Source organism: Stegostoma tigrinum, chromosome 10 (assembly GCF_030684315.1).
Source record: "Stegostoma tigrinum isolate sSteTig4 chromosome 10, sSteTig4.hap1, whole genome shotgun sequence".
NCBI classification, from domain to species: domain Eukaryota; kingdom Metazoa; phylum Chordata; class Chondrichthyes; order Orectolobiformes; family Stegostomatidae; genus Stegostoma; species Stegostoma tigrinum.
In genome coordinates, this window is record NC_081363.1 from 2,058,786 (window position 1) to 2,084,817 (window position 26,032).

Sequence of the window (26,032 nt, forward strand, 5' to 3'; positions counted from 1 at the left end):
GAACCCAGGCCCTTGTAACTTCCCCTACACGTCCTAAAGGCATTGGGGGTCAACCCACAGCACGTGGGCTGCGACAGGTCAAAAAGGCAGCTCACCCCCCCCACCCTCTCAAGGGGCAACTAAGGACAAGTGATGAATACTGGTCCAGCCAGTGATGCCCACATCCCAAGACTGAATCATAGAAGAATGAGTTAAACTACTCAATGCTCAGTGATGCTTAATGTTCATATCCTGTCTCAAAGAACAGAAAGCAAGGACTAGGAACACGCAGGCACTGCCTAAGACTCTGCACAGTTAGTAAGAAGCTCCATGAAGGTGCAGGGATGTGCCACTGACTGCTCATGGCTTAGCAGTATTAAGGTGAACAGAATGTGGGGGCTCTCAGGAATAAGTCCATTTATTCCCCCGCCCCCTAATTGTGCCTCTGCCCAAAGGTCAGCACTAGCTTGTGAGCAGTTGTGCTGTGACAGCCTCAGAACGAGCAATCCGTGGGCATCTGCAGCCTTCCTTCAGGCAATGACGACTGTGTATCTCTGAGAACTTTGTGTCCCAGCCTACATGGCTCTCACAACGAGCAGTACATGTAGCACTCAGAACAAAATTCTGGACAGTTTCTGACAACATTGGCTGTGTGTGGACAGGCCTCCTCACTTGGCATCTGGTGGCTCAGTGACAGGTGACCCATTTGGAGCAGTTGGCAGTACTGCCATTCCTCTGGCAGGAGAACGCTCACCTGCTGCCTGCTCTTTATTTCACAGCGACGACGGGGCTTTCCGTCAGGCCCAGGCCTGGTGGCATTGGTCCGCAGTTTGTAAGTTTCCACACCGTGTCACCTCCTCAGTAATTGCACCACTGCTGCCAGTCATTAATCTCTGAGTCCATCTCCAAACTGATAGGTGTTGATGGGTGAGGGAGAGGGCAGAAAGGGACAGCACCGAAGACAGATCTCTGATGTGGTTTCTGTCGTCTTGGTACCACTACATTCCTCAACTTATTTCTACCAGTGGGTTTCTGATCCCCCTGTATCAGTGGATTCAGGGAATCTAGCCTGCGAGGATCAGCTGGTCCATTCACTCCTATTTTCTGACTGATTTCTTGACGTATGGTTGACGCTCAATCTGCTTGCCTGGGCTGTGCTGTAAATACGCAAACAGAAAATAATATTTTAACAAATTACAAACTCTCCAAATTCAAAGCTACACATCAGAAATCCACAATTCACACTGGTAAAAGGTTAGAGCTGTAGGTCACAGTAGCTGTACACAGAATCCTTACAGTGTGGAAGCAGGTGTTTCAGTCCACCAAGTCCACACTGACTCTCTGAACAGCATGCGAGCCAAACCCACTCCCCTACCCTACCTTATCCCTGCCACCCTGCATTTCCCATAGCCAATCCACAAAGCCTGCACAACCCTGGGCACATGATGGGCAGAAGCTACTTCCTATCCCTCAGAAACTGCTACTGCCTCCAGACTCGGGGGTCTATAGTGGGTGCTGCTCAGGCCTAACCCTGAAGGTAGAGTTGGCTGAGACTCACTGAACAGTACTCAGCTCTAAGACAAGATGTTGTGGGTTCCAACCCCACTCCAGACACATATACACAAAATTCAAGGTTGACATTTCAATGCAGTCCCAAGGGAATCATTAAATACGCTGAAATGAACTCATGGCACTATGTCAAAGAAAAGATAGTCAGTGATGGTGGGTTGTCTCAGTTATTCTGGGACAATATTTTAGCCTCAGTGAATGTTATTGAAACAGTTTGGCCATTGTTACAGTGCAGCTTATGAGACCTTGCTGTGCAAAATTTGGCTGCTACATTTTGCACATTGCAATAGTAACCACACCTCAAAACATTTCCTGTGGCGGACATTGGTGAGTCAGGAGATGCAAGACAAAGCCTGTCCACCATCTGCAAGGCACAAGTCAGGAGTGTGATGGAATACTCCCCACTTGCCTGGATGGGGGCAGCCCCAACAACACTCAAGAAGCTCGACACCATCCAGGACAAAGCAGCCGCTTGATTGGCACCACATCCACAAGCATCCCACTCCCCCCACCACCGACACTCAGTAACAGCAGATGGGCAGTTTCCTTCCCTAAAGGGCATCAGTGAACCATGTCTACAAGATGCTCTGCAGACATTCACCAAAGATCCTCAGACAGCACCTTCCAAACCCAGGACCACGTCCATACAGAAGGACAAGGGCAGCAGGTACATGGGAACACCACCCCCTGTAAGCTCCCCTCCAAACCACTCACCATCCTGACTTGGAAATATATTGGCGTTTCTTCACTGTCGCTGAGTCAAAATTCTGGAATTCCCTCCATAAGGGCATTGTGGGTCAACCCAGAGCAGATGGACCGCAGAGGTTCAAGAAGGCAGCTCACCCCCACCTTCTCAAGGGGCAACAAGGGAAAGCAATAAATGCCGGCCAGCAGCAAAGCCCATGTCCCACAAATGAGTTATAAAGAAATTGTCAAACGTACTACTGAAATGCAAGTCTTTTTACGTTGGTTATTTTGTAATTTACAAACAGGCTGCTTGCACAAACAGCCCATGTAATCAGTCCTTTGACACTTTACGACCTCCTAAAGCCACACACACATCCCTTTAATTCGAAAGCCACCCTGTCACATTGTGGAAACGGTTCGCATTAATGCAACAAATTCTCTCCTGTGCTACTGGCCAAGATATACTTTCCCTGTCTGTCCTCTCAATCTGCTTGCAGCCTTTGCCAGTGCAAACCTTAGTATTCTTTACCATTGTCTCTCAACCTCATCCTGCTGTACGGAAGTGCATTCACCTGCATCTTATAGAATCACAGCACAGCACAGCAACAGACCCTTTGGCCCAAACTGATCTGCGTGGACTAAGAGATAGTAGGAACTGCAGATGCTGGAGAATCTGAGATAACAAGGTGTGGAGCTGGATGACCACAGCAGGCCAAGCAGCATCAGAGGAGCAGGAAGGCTGACTCTTCAGGCCTAGACCCCTCATCTGGGCACGAAACATCAGCCTTACTGCTCCTCTGATGTTGCTTGGCCTGCTGTGTTCATCCAGCTCCACAGTGTGTTATCTCGTGTTGACTAAAACATCCATTCAAGTGAAGCCCAATTCCCTGCACTTGGCCCGTATCCTTCTAAATCTTTCTCATCCATGTATTCGTCCAAATGCCTTTTACACCTTGTTAATGAACCCGCCTCAACCAGTTCTGCTGGCGGCTCATTCCATATGCATACCACCCTCTGTGTAAAAAAGTTGACCCTCAGATTCCCATGTATTTCTTTATAATTTATTCATTCATGGGATGAGTGCGCTGCTAGCTAAGCTGCATTTATAGTCCATCCTTAATTGCCCAGAGGGCAGTTAAGAGTCAGCCACATTGCTGTGGGTCTGGAGTCACATGTAGGCCAGACCAGGTAATGATAGGCAGTTTCCTTCCCTACAGGGCATCAGTGAACCAGATGCGTTTTCCTGAAAATCGGCATTTGATTTGTGGTCATCATTAGATTCTTAATTCCAGATATTCATTGAATTAAAATTCCACCATCTGCTGTGGCAGGATCCAAACCTGGGTCCCCAGAATGTTATCCGGGTGTCTGGATTTACAGTCCATGAATAATACCACTAGGCCCTTGCCCATTCTTTCCCCTCTTCCCTTAAATTGAAGGCCTCTAGTCTTCAATTCCCAACCTGGGAAAAAGACTGAGTGCATTCACCCTATCCACGCCTCTCATGATCTTATACACTTCTATAAGATCCTCCATCAGTTTCCTATGCTGGAAAGAAAATTTACCTAGCTTGTCCAACCTCTCCCTACAACTCAGTCCCTTGAGTCCCGGCAACATCCTTGTAAATTTCTTCTGCACACTTTCCAGTTTAATAACATCCTTCCTGTAGCAAGGTGTCTAAAACTGAACACAATTGTCCAAGTGAGGCCTCACCAATGTCTCGTACATTTGCAACATAACTTCCCAACTTCTGTCCTCTGACTGATGAAGGCCAGTGTGCCAAAAGCCTTTCTCACTGCCCAGTCCACCCGTGACTCCACTTTCAGAGAACCGTGCACCTGAACTCCAAGGTCCCTCTGTTCCACTACACTCTTTAAGGCCCTACCATTCATTGTGAAACTCCAACCTGGATTTGACTTTCCAAAATGCAACGTCTCACAATTATCTATATTAAACTCTATTTGCCGTTTCTCGGCCCACTTCCCCAGCTGATCAAGGTCCTGCTGCAATTTCTGATAATCTTCCGCATTGTCCACAAAGCTGGGTTGGGTGGGTGTGCCTGAGTGGGCTGCTCTTTGAAGGGTCAGTGCAGACCTGATGGGCAAAATGGCCTATTTCTGCACAGTAGAGGTCCTATGATCCTAACAGTCTAATGATGATCATGAAACCATTGCTGATTGTTGAAAAAAATCCATGTGGTTAACTAATGTCCTTTAGGGAAGGAAATCTTCCATCCTTACATCCATCCATGAGAGGCATGGATAGAGTCGATAGCCAGAGACTTTTCCCCAGGACAGGTTTGACTGCCACGAGGGGTCATAGTTTTAAGGTGTTAGGAGGAAGGTATAGAGGAGACGTCAGAGGGAGGTTCTTCACCCAGAGAGTTGTGAGCGCACGGAATAGTTTACCAGTGGTAGTCATGGAAGCAGAGTCTTTAGTGACATTTAAGCGACTGCTGGACATGCCCATGGACAGCAGTGAATTGAGGGGAATGTAGGTTAGGTTATTTTATTTTTGGATTAGGATTATTCCACGGCACAACATCGTGGGCCAAAGGGCCTGTACTGTGCTGTACTTTTCTATGTTCTATCCTACATGTGAACCCAGACCCACAGCAATGTGCTTGGCCTTTAATTGATCTCTAGGTAATTAGAGACGGGCAATAAATGCTGGCCTGGCCAGTGATGCTCATATCCCATTAACAAATAATAAAAAACACACAGGGGCGTACACTCCTGCAGGCCCATCCCAGAGTCCAACAATTCCTGAAAGATCTGCAATCTCCTCAGCTGTCTCCTTCAGAACTCTGGGGAGACTTGCATTTTCTGTGAGGATTGTGGCTTGTTGGTGCCTCATTTAAGGTCTACTGTGATTATTTCTTTCTTCCCCCATTATTCATTCATGGGATGAGGGCGTCGCTGGTGAGGCAGCATTTATTACCCAGAGGGTAGTTAAGAGTCAACCACATCGCTGTGGGTCTGGAGTCACATGTAGGTCAGACCAGTTAAGGATGGCAGCTTCCTTCCCTAAAGGGCATTAGAGAACCAGAGGGGTTTTTCCGACAATGAGCAATGGATTCACAGTCATCATTAGATTCTTAATTCCAGATATTCGATTGGATTCAAATTCCACCATCTGCCCTGGCGGGATTCAAACCTGGGTCCCCAGAACATTATCTGGGTTTCTGGATTAACAGTCCAACAATTATAACACTAGACCTTTGCGGCCCTGATTTCTGCTTCACAGAGATGTCTATCTTCAATTTTCAAGATTCAATACTTGGTTATTATTACCTGTGACCAGCATTTACACCACCCACATGTGCCTGGTGCATGCATTTCTCAGATATAATATGATTAGATTCCCTGATTAGATTCCCTACAGTGTGGAAACAGTCCCTTCAGCCCAACAAGTCCACATTGTCCTTCGGAGCATCCCACCCAGACCCATCCCCCTATAACCCACTCACCCCTGAACACTACGGGCAATTTAGGATGGACAATCCACCTAGTCTGCACATCTTTAGACCTTGGGAGGAAACCGGAACACCCGGAGGAAACCCACGCAGACACAGGGAGAATGTGCAAATTCCACACAGACAGTTGCCCGAGGCTGGAATCGAACCTGGGTCCCTGCTGCTGTGAGGCTGCAGTGCTAACCGCTGAGACACCGTGCCACCCCATGATTATAAGTGATTTCAATCTGATCTTTGCAAATGCACATTGATGTAATGACCCTGCGCAGTGCCTCCTGTTGCTCAGAAGTGAAGCTTGTTTTTCTCCTCAGTAAATAGTCATTGGTCCTGCCCACTCTGGGCACAGTCATAGCTATTTTCCATTTACTATATCCAACTTAGCAGCTGCTGGTTCGTGGAAGTTACACAGGTCACACTAGACATATTAAGTACCAGGCCCAGCCTGGTCTGCAGCTCTCTTATCCCGAAGCTCCATGTCCCTTTCTAAAACACACACCTGGACAGCCCATCTGTACTAAACCAAGCATCTCAACCTTGCCCTCAAGCTCTGGCATGACAGTTTGGCAATGCTGACAATCGTGTTGCATTGTGCCCACTGTTGTGCCCATGTTGGAGCTGACTCCCTATCCACATCCCTCCTACAGCAGCTCATTTCCTGCCTGGCACTACCAGCTCCTCCCCTTGGAATTGAAGGTCCCCCTTCACATGAGTTTCCTGAATTTATCACCATGCCGCACATTATTGATGGTTTGGGATATCACATCCTTCCATCGTCCTAGATACTTTGATTAGATCATTTTTTACTCAAATTTAACTCAAAGGAATCCAACACAGATTTGGGCAACTTTTCATCATAATTTAACCCTCTCGGCCCTGGAATCAATCTGATGAATCTGTAATAGAAATAGAAATAGAACATTACAGCACAGTGCAGGCCTTTCGGCCCTCGATGTTGTGCCGACCTGTCATACCGATCTCAAGCCCATCTAACCTACACTATTCCATGTACATCCATATGCTTATCCAATGACGACTTAAATGTACTTAAAGTTGGCGAATCTACTACCGTTGCAGGCAAAGCGTTCCATTCTCTTACTACTCTCTGAGTAAAGAAACTACCTCTGACATCTGTCCTATAGCTTTCATCCCTCAATTTAAAGCTATGCCCTCTCGTGGCTCGCCGTCGCCATCCTAGGAAAAAGGCTCTCCCTATCCACCCTATCTAACCCTCTGATTATTTTAGATGTCTCAATTAAGTCACCTCTCAGCCATCTTCTAACGAAATCAGCCTCAAGTCACTCACCCTTTCCGCGTAAGACCTTCCCTCCATACCAGGCAACATCCTAGTAAATCTCCTCTGCACCCTTTCCAAAGCTTCCACATCCTTCTTATAATGCGGTGACCAGAACTGTATACAATACTCCAAATGCGGCCGCACCAGAGTTTTGTACAGCTTCACCATAACCTCTTGGTTCCGGAACTCGATCCCTCTATTAATAAAAGCTAAAACACTGTACGCCTTCTTAACAGCCCTGTCAATCTGGGTGGTAACTTTCAAGGATCTGTGTACATGGACACCGAGATCTCTCTGCTCATCTACACTACCAAGAATCTTACCATTAGCCCAGTACTTTGCCTTCTGGTTACTCCTACCAAAGTGCATCACCTCAAATGTGTCCGCATTAAACTCCATTTGTCACCTCTGAGCCCAGCTCTGCAGCTGATCTATGTCTCTCTGCAACCTACAGCATCCTTCGTCACTATCCACAACTCCACCGACTTTAGTGTCGTCTGCAAATTTACTAACCCATCCTTCTACGCCCTCATCCAGGTCATTTATAAAAATGACAAACAGCAGTGGACCCAACACCGACCCTTGCGGTACACCACGAGTAACTGGTCTCCAGGATGAACATTTCCCATCAACTACCACCCTCTGTCTTCTTTCAGCAAACCAATTTCCGATCCAAACTGCTATATCTCCCACAATCCCATTCCTCCGCATTTTGTACAATAGCCTATCGTGGGTAACCTTATCGAATGCCTTGCTGAAATCCATATACACCACATCAACCGGTTTACTCTCATCTACCTGTTTGGTCACCTTCTCAAAGAACTCAATAAGGTTTGTGAGGCACGACCTTCGCTTCACAAAACCGTGCTGACTATCCCTAATCAATTTATTCTTTTCAAGATGATCATAAATCCTATCCCTTATAACCTTTTCCAACACTTTACCAGCAACTGAGGTAAGACTCACTGGTCTATAATTACCAGGGTTGTCTCTACTCCCCTTCTTGAACCCAATCCAAGGTTAATATCTCCTTCCTGAGGTGTGGCCTAGACTGAACGCAGTTAATCCTAACGGAGTCTGATCAAGGGCACTGGACAACTGTCATGTAACTTACATTCATTTGAATTCCAATGCAGTTGAGATACAGGCTAACATTCCACTAGTCTTTTCAACTCTCTTTGCAACGATATACTAGCATTCAATAATTTCTGTTTTTGGATCCTTCATAGACTCTGCGCTCCCCCCCACCACCCCCCAGTGGATTTGCTGACCCGTTACTGACTCCAGTCAAGTTACTCTTTCTAAAATTGCTCCTAGTTATAACATCCAACCCATACCTTCATACCACCCATACAACCTCTGGGCTTTGGAAGCTGAACATTACCTGATCATTGCTTTCTGACTTAGACAGTCTTTCCTGCTTTTATTGACCTTGTTGTTGTCAGCTATAGGTTCCTTCAATAAATCGAACTAAACATCACATTTTACTTAAGTGCTCACTTTTGCAGCTACCACATAGTAAGAGCATTGTGTACTCTCAACAATATTCATAACACCAAATCACAAAGCACCTTTTGAACTTTTAAAACCCAATGCTTCTATCCACTGGACGGACAAAGGCAGCAGTTACACGGGAATGCCACCACTGCCCTCCAGCCACTCACCGTTCTGACTTGAAAAACTACATTACTGTGGCTGGGACAAAATCCTAATGGCACTGTTGTCTACCTACACTCGAAGCAGTTGAAGAAAGCAGCTCACTGCCATCTTCTCAAGGGCAACCAAAGTTGGGTTTTGAACACCCTGTGAAACCCAACAACAAAAAGAAGATGCCCATTTCCCCTAGTTGATGAAGCCATTTGCTCAGGCACAGAGCTATCTTTCCTCTTTTTGCTGCTGATCATATTTTGGGATTTTATGAGTACAGCTTTGCATTTATTTGTGAATGATTCTGGGAATGGGGGAGTTCATGATTAACTTGCTGCTACTGCCATATTACCAGCTGCTGAATGGAAACAACATGTAATCCTCCAGCACTTCCACCTCTCAGCTTATTAAGTGCAGTAAAACACTGCCACTCAGTCTTTGTGGCAGTGGGTGTAACTGCCTTGTTCCCAGCACAGTTACAGTCAGGCACCTGATCTCAGCAGACCCTTTCACAGCTGCTCCACAGTCATCTGATACCCTGCATCCTGCATCTGGGCCCACAGCCAACAACACACTGGCACACGGAGATAGGCAGAGTAAGCGAGGGAAACAGAGTTCCTTTTTTATCCTAGGTCCATTAAGCTCTTTTTATAAGAGTTCAATCTGTAGTTTGAAAGAGAGAAGGCAAAATCGGATGGAATGGTATTCCAGTTAAATAAAGGTAATTACAGGGGCATGAGAGGGGAATTGACGAACATCGACTGGAAGCAGAGCCTAGCGGGGAAGAGAGTAGAGCAACAATGGCAGGAATTTCTGGGTGTAATTGAGGACATAGTACAGAGGTTCATCCCAAAGAAAAGGAAGATTATCCGGGGTGGGATTAGACAGCCATGGCTGACAAAGGAAGTCAGGAAATATATCAACGAAAAAGAGACAGCCTATGAAGTGGCCAAGAGCACTGGGAAATCAGAAGATTGGGAAGGCTACAAAAACAAACAGAGGATAACAAGGAGAGCAATAAGGAAGGAGAGGATCAAATATGAAGGGAGGCTGGCTAGTAATATTAGAAATGACAGTAAAATCTTCTTTCAATACATAAGAAACAAACGAGAGGCAAAAATAGACATTGGGCCGCTCCACACTGATGCTGGAAGCTAGTGATGGGAGATAAGGAAATAGCTGAAGAAATTAAGAAGTACTTTGCGTCAGTCTTCACAGTGGAAGACATGAGTAGTATCCCAACAATTAGGGAGAGTCAGGGGGCAGAGTTGAGTGTGGTAGGCATTACAAAAGAGAAAGTGCCAGAAAAGCTAAAAGGTCTAAAAATTGATAAATCTCCTGGCCCTGATGGGCTACATCCTCGAGTTCTGAGGGAGGTGGCTGAAGAAATAGCAGAGGCTTTGGTTGTGGTCTTTCAAAAGTCACTGGAGTCAGGGAAAGTCCCAGATGATTGCAAAATTGCTGTTGTAACCCCCTTGTTTAAGAAAGGATCAAGGCAAAAGATGGAAAATTATAGGCCAATTAGCCTAACCTCGGTAGTTGGTAAAATTCTAGAATCCATTGTCAAGGACGAGATTTCTAAATTCTTGGAAGTGCAGGGTCAGATTAAAACAAGTCGGCATGGATTTAGTAAGGGGAGGTCGTGCCTGACAAACCTGTTAGAATTCTTTGAAGAGGTAACAAGTACGTTAGACCAGGGAAACCCAGTAGATGTTATCTATCTAGACTTCCAAAAGGCCTTTGATACGGTGCCTCATGGAGGCTGCTGAGCAAGGTGAGGGCCCATGGTGTTTGAGATGAGCTACTGGCTTGTATTGAGGATTGGCTATCTGACAGAAGGCAGAGAGTTGGGATAAAAGGCTCTTTTTCAGAATGGCAACCAGTGACGAGTAGTGTCCCGCAGGGTTCAGTGTTGGGGCTGCAGCTGTTCACCTTGTATATTAATGATCTGGGTGAAGGGACCTGGGGCATTTTGGCAAAGTTCGCCGATGATACGAAGATAGATGGACAGGCAGGTGGTACTGAAGAGGTGGGGAAGCTGCAGAAAGATTTTGACAGTTTAGGAGAGTGGTCCAGGAAATGGCTGATGAAATTCAATGTGAGTAAATGTGAGGTTTTGCACTTTGGAAAAAAGAATACAGGCTTGGGCTATTTTCTAAATGGTGAAAAATTCGTAAAGCAGAAGTACAAAGGGATCTGGGAGTGTTGGTCCAGGATTCTCTAAAGGTTAACTTGCAGGTAGAGTCCGTGATTAAGAAAGCGAATGTAATGTTGTCATTTATCTCAAGAGGGTTGGAATATAAAAGCAGCGATGTGCTTCTGAGGCTTTATAAAGCTCTAGTTAGGCTCCATTTAGAATACTGTGTCCAAGAAAGCATACGGTGTTTTGGCTTTCATTCACAGGGGGATCGAGTTTAAGAACCGCGAGGTTATGCTGCAGCTCTACAAAACCCTGGTGAGACCACACTTGGAATATTGTGTCCAGTTCTGGTCGCCCTATTATAGGAAAGATGTGGAGGCTTTGGAGAGGGTGCAAAGGAGGTTTACCAGGATGCTGCCTGGACTGGAGGGCTTGTCTTACGAGGAGAGTTTGACTGAGCTCGGACTTTTCTCTCTGGAGAGAAGGAGGAAGAGAGGTGACCTGATCTAGGTGTACAAGGTAATGAGAGGCATTGATAGAGTTGATAGCCAGAGACTTTTCCCCAGGGCAGGACTGACTGCCATGAGAGGTCATAGTTTTCAGGTGTTAGGAGGAAGGTATAGAGGAGACGTCAGAGGGAGGTTCTTCACCCAGAGAGTTGTGAGTGCATGGAATAGTTTATCAATGGTAGTCGTGGAAGCAGAATCATTAGCGACATTTAAGCGACTGCTGGACATGCACATGGACAGCAGTGAATTGAGGGGAATGTAGGTTAGGTTATTTTTCGATTAGGATTATTCCACGGCACAACATCGTGGGCCGAAGGGCCTATACTGTGCTGTACTTTTCTATGTTCTAATTTTGGGCCCCACACCTCAGGAAGGACATATTCGTCCTGGGGCGTGACCAGCGGAGATTCACACGGATGATCCCCGGAATGGTAGGTTTAACATATGATGAACGGCTAAAGATCCTGGGATTGTACTCATTAGAGTTTAGAAGGTTGACGGGAGATCTAATAGAAACTTACAAGATAATGTATGGTTTAGAAGGGGTGGACACTAGGAAGCTGTTTCCGTTAGGCGGGGAGACTAGGACCCGTGGGCACAGCCTTAAAATTAGAGGGGGTAAATTTAAAACTGAAATGAGACGACATTTCTTCAGCCAGAGAGTGGTGGGCCTGTAGAATTCATTGCTACGGAGTGCAGTGGAGGCTGGGACGTTGGATGCCTTCAAGGCAGAGATCGACAAATTCTTGATCTCAAAAGGAATCAAGGGCTACGGGAAGAGTCAGGGAAGTGGAGTTGAAATGCCCATCAGCCATGATTTAAATGGCGGAGTGGATTGATGGACCGAATGGCCTTACTTCCACTCCTATGACTTATGGTCTTATGGTCCCTACATATATGGGTGGAAACAATGCAGCAGTAAGAACAAAAACTGAAAACTGTGGATACTGTCAGCAAGAAACAAAAACAGAAATTGCTGGAAAAATTGAACAGATCTGGCAGCATCCATGGAAGGAAATCAGAGTTAACGTTTTGGGTTGAGTGACCCACGTAGCTCTGAGCTACACAGGCTGACAGACCTGCTGAACTTTCACAGCAATTTCCGTTTTAGTTTAAGAGTAACCCATTCCACATTGATCTAAAAATTCCAGTCAGATCCAAATGAAATAGAATGTTGCTGTTTATTGCAAGGTGATGAATCAGGATGTTCAGCTACAGTTGTGAAGTGCACCGACAGAATTATACAGTACAGGAACAAACCCTTTGGTCCAACTTGTCCATGCTGACCAGACACCCCAATCTGACCCTGTCTAGTGTGGCTCTCTATTTTTGGATCATAGAACATAGAACATTACAGCACAGTCCAGGCCCGTCGGACCTCGAAGTTGTGCCAACCTGCCATACCGATCCCAAGCCCATCTAACCTACTCTATTCCATCTACGTCCATATGCTTATCCAATGACGACTTAAATGTACCTAAAGTTGGCGAATCTACTACCGTTGCAGGCAAAGCGTTCCATTCCCTTACTACTCTCTGAGTAAAGAAACTACCTCTGACATCTGAGATAATGGGAACTGCAGATGCTGGAGATTCCAAGATAATAAAATGTGAGGCTGGACGAACACAGCAGGCCAAGCAGCATCTCAGGAGCACAAAAGCTGACGTTTCGGGCCTAGACCTCTGACATCTGTCCTATATCTTTCACCCCTCAATTTAAAGCTATGCCCCCTCGTGCTCACCGTCACCATCCTAGGAAAAAGGCTCTCCCTATCCACCCTATCTAACCTGCTGATTATTTTATATGTTTCAATTAAGTCACCTCTCAACCTTCTTCTCTCTAATGAAAACAGCGTCAAGTCCCTCAGCCTTTCCTCGTAAGATCTTCCCTCCAGACCAGGCAACATCCCAGTAAATCTCCTCTGCACCTTTTTCAAAGCTTCCACATCCTTCTTATAATGCGGTGACCAGAACTGTACGCAATACTCCAAGTGCGGCCGCACCAGAGTTTTGTACAGCTTCACCATAACCTCTTGGTTCCGGAACTCGATCCCTCTAGTATGAAAGCTAAAACACTGTATGCCTTCTTAACAGCCCTGTCAACCTGGGTGGCAACTTTCAAGGGTCTGTGTACATTGACAACGAGATCTCTCTGCTCATCTACACTACTAAGAATCTTACCATTAGCCCTGTACTTTGCCTTCCGGTTACTCCTACCAAAGTGCATCACCTCACACTTGTCTGCATTAAACTCCATTTGCCACCTCTCAGCCCAGCTCTGCAGCTTATCTATGTCTCTCTGCAACCTACAGCATCCTTCGTCACTATCCACAACTCCACCGCCCTCATCCAGGTCATTTATAAAAATGACAAACAGCAGTGGACCCAACACCGACCCTTGCAGTACACCACTAGTAACTGGTCTCCAGGATGAACATTTCCCATCAACTACCACCCTCTGTGTTATGGGCTGGAATGGTTGCTGGATATTCCAGGGTTTAGAACATTTAAAAAGAATAGGGAGGGGGCAAAAAGAGGGGGGGGTGTAGCACTACTAATCAGAGAGGGTATCACAGCTACAGAAGCTTCCATTGTCGAGGAAGATCTGCCTACTGAGTGAGTGTGGGTGGAAATTAGGAACAGCAAGGGAGTAGTCACCTCGTTAGGGGTTTACTACAGGCCCCCCAATAGCAGCAGGGAGATTGTAGAAAGCATAGGTCGACAGATTTTGGAAAAGTGTGGACGCAGTAGGGTTGTTGTAATGGGTGACTTTAACTTTCCTAATATTGATTGGAACCTCCTTCGAGCAGAAGATTTGAATGGAGCTGTTTTTGTAAGGTGTGTTCAGGAGGGTTTCCTAACGCAGTACGTTGACAGGCCGACGAGGGGAGAGGCCATTCTAGACTTGGTGCTCGGAAACGAGCCGGGGCAGGTATCAGATCTTGTGGTGGGAGAGCATTTTGGTGATAGTGACCATAACACTCTCTCATTCTACATAGCTATGGAGAAGGAGAGGATTAGGCAGAATGGGAGGATATTTAATTGGGGAAGAGGAAACTATGATGCGATTAGACACGAGTTAGGAAGCATGGACTGGGAGCAGTTGTTCCATGGTAAGGGAACTATAGACATGTGGAGATGGTTTAAGGAACAGTTGTTGGGAGTGATGAGTAAATATGTCCCTCTGAGACAGGCAAGACGGGGTAAGATAAAGGAACCTTGGATGACGAGAGCGGTGGAGCTTCTAGTGAAAAGGAAGAAGGTAGCTTACATAAGGTGGAGGAAGCTAGGGTCAAGTTCAGCTAGAGAGGATTACATGCAGGCAAGGAAGGAGCTCAAAAATGGTCTGAGGAGAGCCAGGAGGGGGCACGAGAAAGGCTTGGCAGAAGGAATCCGGGAAAACACAAAGGCATTTTACACTTACGTGAGGAATAAGAGAATGGTCAAAGAAAGAGTAGGGCCGATCAGGGATAGCATAGGGAACTTGTGTGTGGAGCCTGAGGAGGTAGGGGAAGCCCTAAATGAGTTTTTTGCTTCTGTCTTTACGAAAGAAACGACCTGTGTAGTGAATGAAACCTTTGAAGAGCAGGTGTGCATGCTGGAATGGATAGAGATAGAGGAAGCTGATGTACTGAAAATTTTGTCAAACATTAAGATTGACAAGTCGCCAGGCCCGGATCAGATTTGTCCTCGGCTGCTTTGGGAAGCGAGAAATGCAATTGCTTCGCCACTTGCGAAGATCTTTGCATCCTCGCTCTCCACTGGAGTCGTACCTGAGGACTGGAGAGAGGCAAATGTAATTCCTCTCTTCAAGAAAGGAAATAGGGAAATCCCCGGCAATTATAGACCGGTAAGTCTCACGTCTGTCGTCTGCAAGGTGTTAGAAAGGATTCTGAGGGATAAGATTTATGACCATCTGGAAGAGCATGGCTTGATCAAATACAGTCAACACGGCTTTGTGAGGGGTAGGTCATGCCTTACAAACCTTATCGAGTTTTTTGAGGATGTGACTAGTAAGGTTGATGAGGGTCAAGCTGTGGATGTGGTGTATATGGACTTCAGTAAGGGATTTGATAAGGTTCCCCATGGAAGGCTCATTCAGAAGGTCAGGAGGAATGGGATACAGGGGAACTTAGCTGCTTGGATACAGAATTGGCTGGCCAACAGAAGACAGCGAGTGGTAGTAGAAGGAAAATATTCTGCCTGGAAGTCAGTGGTGAGTGGGGTTCCACAGGGCTCTGTCCTTGGGCCTCTACTGTTTGTAATTTTTATTAATGACTTGGACGAGGGAATTGAAGGATGGGTCAGCAAGTTTGCAGACGACACAAAGGTCGGAGGTGTCGTTGACAGTGTAGAGGGCTGTTGTAGGCTGCAGCGGGACATTGACAGGATGCAGAGATGGGCTGAGAGGTGGCAGATGGAGTTCAACCTGGATAAATGCGAGGTGATGCATTTTGGAAGGTCGAATTTGAAAGCTGAGTACAGGATTAAGGATAGGATTCTTGGCAGCGTGGAGGAACAGAGGGATCTTGGTGTGCAGATACATAGATCCCTTAAAATGGCCACCCAAGTGGACAGGGTTGTTAAGAAAGCATATGGTGTTTTGGCTTTCATTAACAGGGGGATTGAGTTTAAGAGTCGTGAGATCTTGTTGCAGCTCTATAAAACTTTGGTTAGACCGCACTTGGAATACTGCGTCCAGTTCTGGGCGCCCTATTATAGGAAAGATGTGGATGCTTTGGAGAGGGTTCAGAGGAGGTTTACCAGGATGCTGCCTGGACTGGAGGGCTTATCTTATGAAGAGAGGTTGACTGAGCTCGGTCTCTTTTCATTGGAGAAAAGGAGGAGGAGAGGGGACCTAATTGAGGTATACAAGATAATGAGAGGCATAGATAGAGTCGAAAGCCAGAGACTATTTCCCAGGGCAGAAATGGCTAGCACGAGGGGTCATAGTTTTAAGCTGGTTGGTGGAAAGTATAGAGGGGATGTCAGAGGCAGGTTCTTTACGCAGAGAGTTGTGAGAGCATGGAATGCGTTGCCAGCAGCAGTTGTGGAAGCAAGGTCATTGGGGTCATTTAAGAGACTGCTGGACATGCATATGGTCACAGAAATTTGAGGGTGCATCCATGAGGATCAATGGTCGGCACAACATTGTGGGCTGAAGGGCCTGTTCTGTGCTGTACTGTTCTATGTTCTATGTTCTATGTTCTGTCTTCTTTCAGCAAACCAATTTCCGATCCAAACTGCTATATCTCCCACAATCCCATTCCTCCGCATTTTGTACAATAGCCTATTGTGGGGAACCTTATCGAACGCCTTGCTGAAATCCATATACACATCAACCGATTTACTCTCATCTACCTGTTTGGTCACCTTCTCAAAGAACTCAATAAGGTTTGTGAGGCACGACCTTCCCTTCACAAAACCGTGCTGACTATCCCTAATCAAATTATTCTTTTCAAGATGATCATAAATCCTATCCCTTATAACCTTTTCCAACACTTTCCCAACAACTGAGGTAAGGCTCACTGGTCTATAATTACCAGGGTTGTCTCTACTCCCCTTCTCGAATAGGGGAACCTCATTTGCTATCCTCCAGTCATCTGGCACTATTCCTGTAGACAATGACGAGTTAAAGGTCAATGCCAAAGGCTCGGCAATCTCCTCCCTGGCTTCCCAGAGGATCCGAGATAAATCCCATCCGGCCCAGGGGACTTATCTTTCTTCACCCTCTGAAGGATTTCTAATATCTCTTCCGTGTGAACCTCAATCCTACCTAGTCTAGTAGCCTGTATCTCAGTATTCTCCTTGACAACATTGTCGTTTTCTCCAGTGAGTACTGTTGAAAAACATTCATTTAGTGCTTCCCCTATCTCCTCTGACTCCACACACAACTTACCACTCTTATCCTTGATTGGCCCTAATCTTACTTTCGTCATTCTCTTATTCCTTAAATACCTATAGAAAGCCTTAGTGTTTACCCTGATCCTATCCGCCAACAACTTCTCGTGTCTCCTCCTGGCTCTTCTGAGCTCGCTCTTTAGGTCTTTCCTGGCTACCTCGTAGCCCTCAAGCACCTTAACTGAGCCTTCACATCACATCCTAACATAAGCCTTCTTCTTCCTCTTGACCAGAGATTCCACCTCCTTCGTAAATCACGGCTCCCGCACTCTACAGCTTCCTCCCTGCCTGACGGGTACATACTTATCTAGGACACACAGGAGCTTTTCCTTGAATAAGCTCCACATTTCCAATGTGCCCATCCCCTGCAGTTTCCTTCCCTATCCTCTGCTCCCTAAATCTTGCCTAATCCCAGATCGCCCTATCTGAGAAAAAAGACCTTGCCTATTCACCCTATCCACGCCCCTCATGATTTTATAAACCTCTAAGGTCAGCCCTCAGCTTCCTAAGTTCCAGGGAAAAATGCCACAGCCTATATAACCCATTCCTACAATTCAAACTCTCCAACTCCAGCAACATCCTTGTAAATCTTTTCTGCACCTTCTCAAGTTTAACAACATCCTTCCTAAAGAAGGACAACCAGAATTTAATGCTGCATTCTAAAAGTGGCCTCACCAATGTCTCAAACAGCCGCGATGTGACATCCCAACTCCTACACTCAATTCATTCACCAGTAAAGGCAAGCATACCAGGAAGACAACAAAGTGTGAGGCTGGATGAACACAGCAGGCCAAGCAGCATCTCAGGAGCACAAAAGCTGACGTTTCGGGCCTCGACCCTTCATCAGAGAGGGGGATGGGGAGAGGGAACTGGAATAAATAGGGAGAGAGGGGGAGGCGGACCGAAGATGGAGAGAAAACAAGATAGGTAGAGAGGAGAGTATAGGTGAGGAGGTAGGGAGGGGATAGGTCGGAAAAACTGCTCGATGTCCAAACGTGACTGGTATTCGTTGATGTGTGGGTAGACGGGGACAAAGGTGAGCCCCTTGCTTCGGACTGACCGTTCATCCTCAGTCAGTGGGAGGTCTGGGGGGATGGTGAAGATGTGGCAGGGCTCAGTGTGGCTGTCTACTCTGGGGTTGCTGGCTGTAGAGGTTGTGGGCGGGGTTCCAGCATGCGCCGGCTATGGGCGGGGTTCCGTCGGCATCGTCTGTGGGCAGGGTTCCGTCGGCAGCGTCGGCTGTGGGCGGGGTTCCGTCGGCGGCTTCGGCTGTGGGCGGGGTTCCGTCGGATGGCCTCGTGGTATTACCGCTGGACTGTTAATCCAGTGACCCAGATAACATTCTGGGACCCAGGTTCAAATCCTGCCACGGAAGATGATGTAATTTAAATTCTATAAATATCTGGAATTGAGAGTCTAAAGATGACAGTGAATCCATTGTTGATTGTCAGAGAATTCCGGCTGGTTCACTAATGCCCTTTAGGAAAGGAAACTGCCATCCTCACAGGTCTGCCCTACATGCGACTCCAGACCCACAGCAATGTGGTTGACTCTTAAATGCCCTCTGAGCAATTGGGGATGGGCAACTAAGTGCTGCCTGGCCAGCAACATTGACCACCTTGTTCCCGGCCAATGTCTCTGTCTCTGGCTTGCTGCAGTGCTCCAGCAAAGCTCAACACAAGCTGGAAGAACAACGCCTCATTTTCCATTTGGGGATCCTGCAGCTTCTAGACTCAACATCAATAAATTTAGGGCCTAAACTCTCCCATCTCCCAGCCCCCTAACCCACACACCAGACCCTCTTATCACACAGCCTGCTGTTACAAATTACCTATTGTTAGCTACTAACAGTACCCATTAATGACTGCTCCCCCTCCCAGCCAAACTGTTATCAATTCCTTTGTCTATCCAACTGCTCTTCTCTCTCTTCGGGCTCTCTATCCTATCATTTTCTCCCTATCCCGTTCCCCTTCCTATTTTCTGCATATAAGCAGATGTTTTCCCAGCTACCACCAGTTCTGAAGAAGGGTCATTGGTCCCAAAACATTAACTCTGATGCTTTCCTCGCAGATATTGCCAGACCTGCTGAGCTTTTCCAGCAAATTCTGTTTGAGTCACTGATAGGACACTGACCGACCTTATTATGCACTGCAAGGCCCTCATTGCTTTTACCATGTTTTGCAGTAACCTTCCTGCACTCACTCTGTGTTACTGGATGCTCATTAATGCAAGTTTCTCAGTTGGTGATCTCATGTGCACACTGACCTCTATCAATTTTAAAGAATTTCCCACAGAAACTCTTCCTCTCAATTCTTCAAGTCCACAAACAAGCAACTTTCTAGGTCCTGACTCAGTTGGGCTATCGAGACAGTGTGCTGGATTTTGTGCAATTCATTTTAGTTTTGCAGGGACTAAACAACCAGAGGAAGGAGTTCAAGAGAAGGCAGAGTACCTGAAATACTTTCCCAGCTCTTGAAAGCAATTCAGAAAGAACTCCAGGACTTCAAAGGAACACTAAAGCTTGTACTGTCCAACCCTGACCAGCCACATTCCTTTATGTCATTCCCAGGAATCTATCATATTTCAGAGCTTTTGACAGTTTAAGTCCAGACACATAACCTTTGGCATTGTCCTGAACCCGAGCTAATTAATCTGAGCACGTTTCCAAAAAGCAATTAACAACACATGACCTATTCTGACTTTTCCAGCAATCTGCAAATGAAACACGAATGTTACTCTCGACTCTCCAGCATTTCAAGAATAGTTTCCAGCATTCTGCTAGGAGGCAAGCTGGGAAATAATCACGGAGCCTTTTCAAAAATAGAATTGTGCTTTTTTGGGATGCAGCTTAGGCATGAGGGAAATAGGGATGGTAATTGCAAAAGGCTCTGGTCTCCATCTTTCAAGTTGTCTCAGAAAAGGCATCAGTCCCAGAATTGGAGGATTGCATATGTTACACACTGGTTCAAACAAACAGCGATAAATCCAACAATAACATGGGAGGCAGTGGCATAGTGGTCAAGTCATTGAACTAATAACCCCAAACCCCAGGCTCATGCTCTGGGAACACAGGTCTGAATACCACCATGGGAGCTGATGCAGTTTGAATTCAGTAAAAATTTGGAATTAAAAAGCCTAACGTCAACCATTGTTAACTAATGTAAAAACTCATTTGGTCCACCAAAGCTCCTTCAAGGAAATCTTGACATTCAATAGCATTACCATCACTGAGTCCTCCTAATAACAACAGCCTGGTATTGTACGTCCACCATCTAGAAGGACAAGGGCAGCAGATACATGGGGCCACTATCCAATGCAAGCTTCCCTCCGAGCTCCTCACCATTCAAACTTGGAAATATATTGCTGTTCTTTCAGGGTCACTGGGTCAAACTCCCTGGAATTCCCTCCCTAATGGCATTGTGGGTGGAAGTATGTGAATAGGAACGGAATAGAGGGACACAAACCCTGTAAACAAAGACAGTTTTAGTATGGATAGTCAAAATGTGTTGGCCCACTCTGGGAGGGCTGAAGGGCCTGTTCCTATGCTCTATTGTTCTTTGTATCCAAGGACTACAGCAGTTCAAGAAGATAAATCAACAACACCTTCTCAAGGGTAACTGGCAATGAGAAATAAATGCAGACCTCGCCAATGTTATGTGAATGGGTACATAAGTACAGGCCTGTTTTAGTTATTTTGGTTGATGTATAAATATCTGTCTAGGAATACAAAAATGGTCCTCTTCTTCAAAACGATATGAAGGAATCTTTTATATTCATCTGAGCCATCGGGCAGGTTAACAGCTCATGTGAAACCCAGCATCTCTGGCAATTTTTAAAAATTCACCCATGGAATGTGAGTGTCTCTGGCTAGGCCAGCATTTATTGTCTGTTCCTAACTTCCCAGTAGGCAGTTAAGAGTCAACTACATTGCTGTGGGTTTGGAGTTAAATGTAAGGCAAAACCAGGGAAGGATGACAGATTTCCTTCCCTAAAGGACATTACTGAAGCAGATGGGTTTTTCCAACAATGAACAATGGCTTCATGGTCATCATTAGCTTCTTAAATCCAGATTGTTTATTCAATTCAAATTTCAGCAGCTGCCCTGGTGGGATTTGGACCGGAGTCCCCAGAACATTAGCTGAATTTTGGGATTAATGGTCTAGCGATAGTAACACTACACCAGCGCAACACTCCCTTTGCAGTGACTGGTATGACAGCTTGGATTGTTGTGCTTGAAGTCACTGGATTTGGACCTGAGGCCATGGCATAGCTAAAGACCTGCTAGAGAAAGCTTCCTGCTGAGGCAACAGTGACACTCAAGATGGGCAAAATGAAGTTCTTGTTGTGTTCATAATTGAACAGGCAATCATGTTCTTTCTGGCCAGAAAGAATGAGACGGCTCTGTTTTTATGCCATCTGTCACAGCTGTGAGGAAGAGAAAGACCCAAAGCCATCCACATCTGTTGCTGAGAAGGAAGAGATCTTAAAGGTCACCTACACGACCGGAAAGAAGCAGGCAGCTGCATGTGAAATGCTTGACCGGGCAGGTGCTATAATTCCAGAGTAGAGTGAAATGTGGAACAGATTATGGCTTGCCAGAGGACCTCTCTCTGCTATTTTCAGATCTTGGAATGTGACACTGTTCGCCGTTGAAAGATTCACTCGTCACCTACCACTGCTCTGTGTCCATTCAATACAATCCAGTCTCAGTCTCAGTCTCAGACTCAGCTTGCTGCAATCCTCTCATTCTTCCCTTCATACACGTACAGCAACAAGAGAAGCCTTTCTATTCTTAGCTGGCTAGCACAAAAACCCACTTTCCCTTTCTCAATGCTTTTCATTCCGGAGGTTCAGTTAGAAAGAGAGCATGAATGCTACACCATTCTCAGAGAACTCTCAAATGAATTAAAGTGCAATAACTTTTGTTATTTAGCAAATGTGCCAAATATTTTGAATGGCAAGGCTTCACTAAAATAGCAGTATTTAAAAGGATTTAGGCATTGCTGGCTAGGTCAGACATATTGCCTGTCCTTGGTTGCCCTTGAGAAGGTGGTGATGAGCTGCCTTCTTGAACTGCTGCAGTCCACCTGTAGTACATTGACCCACAATGCCGTTAGGGAGAGAATTCCAGGATTTTGACCCAGCAGCACTGAAGGAATGGCGATACATTTCCAAGTCAACATAGTGAGTGGCTTGGAGGGGAATTTAAAGGTGGTGTTATCCTAGACTGAGGTGGTCGTGGGTTTGGAAGATGCTGCCTGAGGATCTTTGGTGAACTTCTGCAGAGCATCTTGTAGATGGTACACACTGCTGCTACTGAGCGTCAGTGGTGGAGGGAGTGGGTGCTTGTGGATGTGGTGCCAATCAAGTGGGTTACTTTGTCCTGGATGGTATCAAGCTTCTTAAGGAGATGTACCCGTCCTGGCAAGTAAAGAGTATCCCCTCACATTGCTGACTTGTGCCTTGTCGATGGTGGGCAGGATATGGGTGTTAAGGTGAGGTGAGAGTGACATCACTTCACATCAAAGCTGCATTTGACCAAGTGTGGCATCAAAGAGCCCAAGCAAAGCCGGAATCAGTGGGTATCAGGGGGCAAACTCTCTGATGGTTGGAGTCATACCTGACATATAGGGAAGATGGTCATGGTTGTTGGAGGTCAGTCATCTCAGTTCCAGGGCATCTCTACAGGAGTTCTTCAGGGTAGTGTCTTAGGCCCAACCATCTTCAGCTACTTCATCAATGACCTTCCCTCCATCATAAGGTCAGAAGTGGGGATGCTCGCCGATGATTGCACAATGTTCAGCACCATTCGTGACTCCTCAGATACTGAAGCAGACCATGTTCACATGCAACAAGATCTGGACAATATCCAGGCTTAGGCTGCCAAGTGGAAGGTAACATTTGCACCACATAAATGCCAGCAAATGACCCTTGACCTTCAGTGGTGTTACAATCACTGAATCCCAAACTATCAACATCATTGAGGTTACCATTGAACAGAAACTCAACTGGACTCACCATGTGAGCACTGTGGCTATAAGAGCAGGTGTGTGTGGACACACACTGATTCCAGTTTTGCGAGGGCTTCTTGATGTCACACTTGGTCAAATGCTGCTTTGATGTCATTCTCATCTTGCTCTGAAATTCAGCTCTATTTTCCATGTTTGAATAAGGCTGTAATGAAGTCAGGAACTGAATGCACAGCACCACAGTAATGTTCCTGCCTGCGCAGTGGCCCTCCTGCAGCACTATAGAGTCAGAGTCCCACAGCATGGAGACAGTCCCTTCGGCCCAAACTGGACCATGCTGGCCAAATGTCTATCCACGCTAACCCCAGTTCCCTGCACTTGGCCCATATCCCTCTATAGCTTACCTTTCCATGTATTCATCCAAATGCCTTTTAAATGTTGTTAATGTATGCGCCTCAACTACTTTCACTGGCAGCTCATTCTATATGCGTACCACTCTCCATGTAAAAAAAGTTGCCCCTCAAGTTCCCATGTATTCCTTCCCCTCTTACCTTAAACTGATGCCCTCTAGTCCTCGATTCCCCAGCCCGGGAAAAAGTCCGAGTGCATTCATCCTATCCATGCCTCTCATGATCTTATACACTTCAAAAAGATCCTGCATCAGTCTCCTTGCTCTAAAGAAAAATGCCGTAGCCAGTCCAACCTCCGTCCTTTGAGTCCTGGCAACATCCTTGTAAATTTCTCCTGCACTCTTTCCCATCTAATAACATCCTTCCTATTGCAAGGTGACCAAAACTGAATACGATACTTCAAGTGTGGCCTCACCAACGTCCTGTTCAACTGCAATATAACTTCCCAACTTCTACACACAATGCCCTGACTGATGAAGGCCAGTGTGCCAAAAGCATTCTTCACTGCCCTGTCTACCTGTGACTCCACTTCCAGAGAACCGTACACCTGAACTCCGAGGTTCCTCTGTTCCACTACAGTCCCTAAGGCCCTATCATTCACCATGAAAATCCTATCTTGATTTGACTGTCCAAATTGCAACACCTCACACTAATCTATATTAACTACATTTGTCATTTATCACCCCACTTCCCCAGCTGATGAAGATCCTGCTGCAATTTCTGATCACCTTCCTCATTCTCCAAGATACCACCTAACTAAACCTGACAGTGCGGCGCTCCATCAGCACTGACCCTCCGACAGTGCGGCTTTCCCTCAGCAGTGACACCCTCACTACTGATGATGCATAGTAGAATCTTTTAGATGAGTTGAGCATTATGGAAGGGCAAAATGTGAGACATTGGATTTGTTGAGGCAGGATTACAACAGCATATGATTTGTTGAGGCAGGATTACAACAGCGTATGATTTGTTGAGGCAGGATTACAACAGCGTATGATTTGTTGAGGCAGGATTACAACAGCGTATGATTTGTTGAGGCAGGATTACAACAGCGTATGATTTAAGCAGGTGATGGGGCAGAGACATCACGATAGAGATAATTAGAAATTCCTACACGAGGTGTGTTGAATGGATCAAGAAAATGCTCTGTATCTACTCTGCTCATTCTCCATAACCCTGAAACAATTCCATTTTTCCGGATTATTCATCTGAGCCTTTGGAACAAAACCGCAATGCTACTGTTCCCAAAACAAAGTAGGATGGGGTTGAGGACAGCTGTGAACAAGAATCACTGGATTTAAAGCATTATCTCTGTTTCTCTCGCCACAGAGGCTGTCAGTCTTGCTGAGGGTCAGCAGCATATACAGCTTTTATTTCAGATTTCCAGCATTCTCAGTGTTTTGCTTTTATGTGAACACTGATTTTCCGGTTTCAGTGTCTCAGCATCAATATGTGAAGTCTGGGCAAGAAGCACCATCACCTTAGAACATGGAACATAGAACACGGAGCATGGAACACAGAACACAGAACATGGAACAGTACAGCACAGTACAGGCCCTTCGGCCCACAATGTTGTGCCGAACCTTTACCCAAAACTTAAGGTCTGTCTCACCTCTATCCCTACTTTATACTGTCATCCATTTGCCTATCTAATAGCCGCTTAAATGCCCCTAATGAGGTCGACTCCACTACCCTCTCCGGCAATGCATTCCATGCCCCGACCACTCTCTGAGTAAAGAACCTACCTCTGACGTCTCCCTGATATCTATCTCCTTTCACTTTAAAACTATGTTCCCTCGTAATAGCTACCCCCACCCTAGGAAAAAGTCTCTGGCTGTCCACTCTATCTATACCTCTGATCATTTTGTGCACCTCTATCAAGTCACCGCTTATCCTTTGTCATTCCAAAAAGAAAAGCCCTAGCTCTCTCAACCTTTCCTCGTAAGACCTTCCCTCCATTCCAGGCAACATCCTGGTAAATCTCATCTGCACCTTTTCCAACTTTTACTCATTAGTATTTCACAGGGGATGGGTGTTGCTGGGTGGGCCAGCATTTATTGCCTATTCCCAATTGCCCAGAGGGCAGATGACAGTCAACCACATTGCTAAGGGTCTGGAGTCACACGTAGGCCAGACTGGGTAAGGATGGCTGATTTCCTTCCCTAAAGGACATTAGTAAACTAAATGAGTTTTTAGAATAATCAACAATGGATTCATGATCATCATTATCCTAAATTTTAATTCCAAAGTTTCACTGAATTCAAATTGCACTATTTGCCATGGTGGGATTTAAAAGTATGCTCCTGTGGGCTTTAATCTGGGGTGCTGGATTCTTAATCGAGTGACATTCCCACTACACCACCTCCTCCTCCTGAAATCATGCAATGCATTTAGTCAGTGATGGATGTTTCACATTTCCTAGTTTTTAGTTGGAAGGTAAGTGAAGGTGGGCA

General features: G+C 46.0%; 1 protein-coding gene across 2 annotated transcripts in view; it reads right to left on the bottom strand.

Moving 5' to 3' along the window:
• ttll5 (tubulin tyrosine ligase-like family, member 5) overlaps window positions 1-26,032 on the bottom strand; it is a 419,059-nt gene continuing 393,027 nt past the window's right edge. For both annotated transcript variants that reach the window (XM_059648892.1, XM_059648891.1), the window contains one exon: window positions 1-1,136. In XM_059648892.1, coding sequence (XP_059504875.1) covers window positions 1,058-1,136 — 79 coding nt within the window. In that variant the 3' untranslated portion in view covers window positions 1-1,057. The remainder of the gene's footprint in view (window positions 1,137-26,032) is intronic.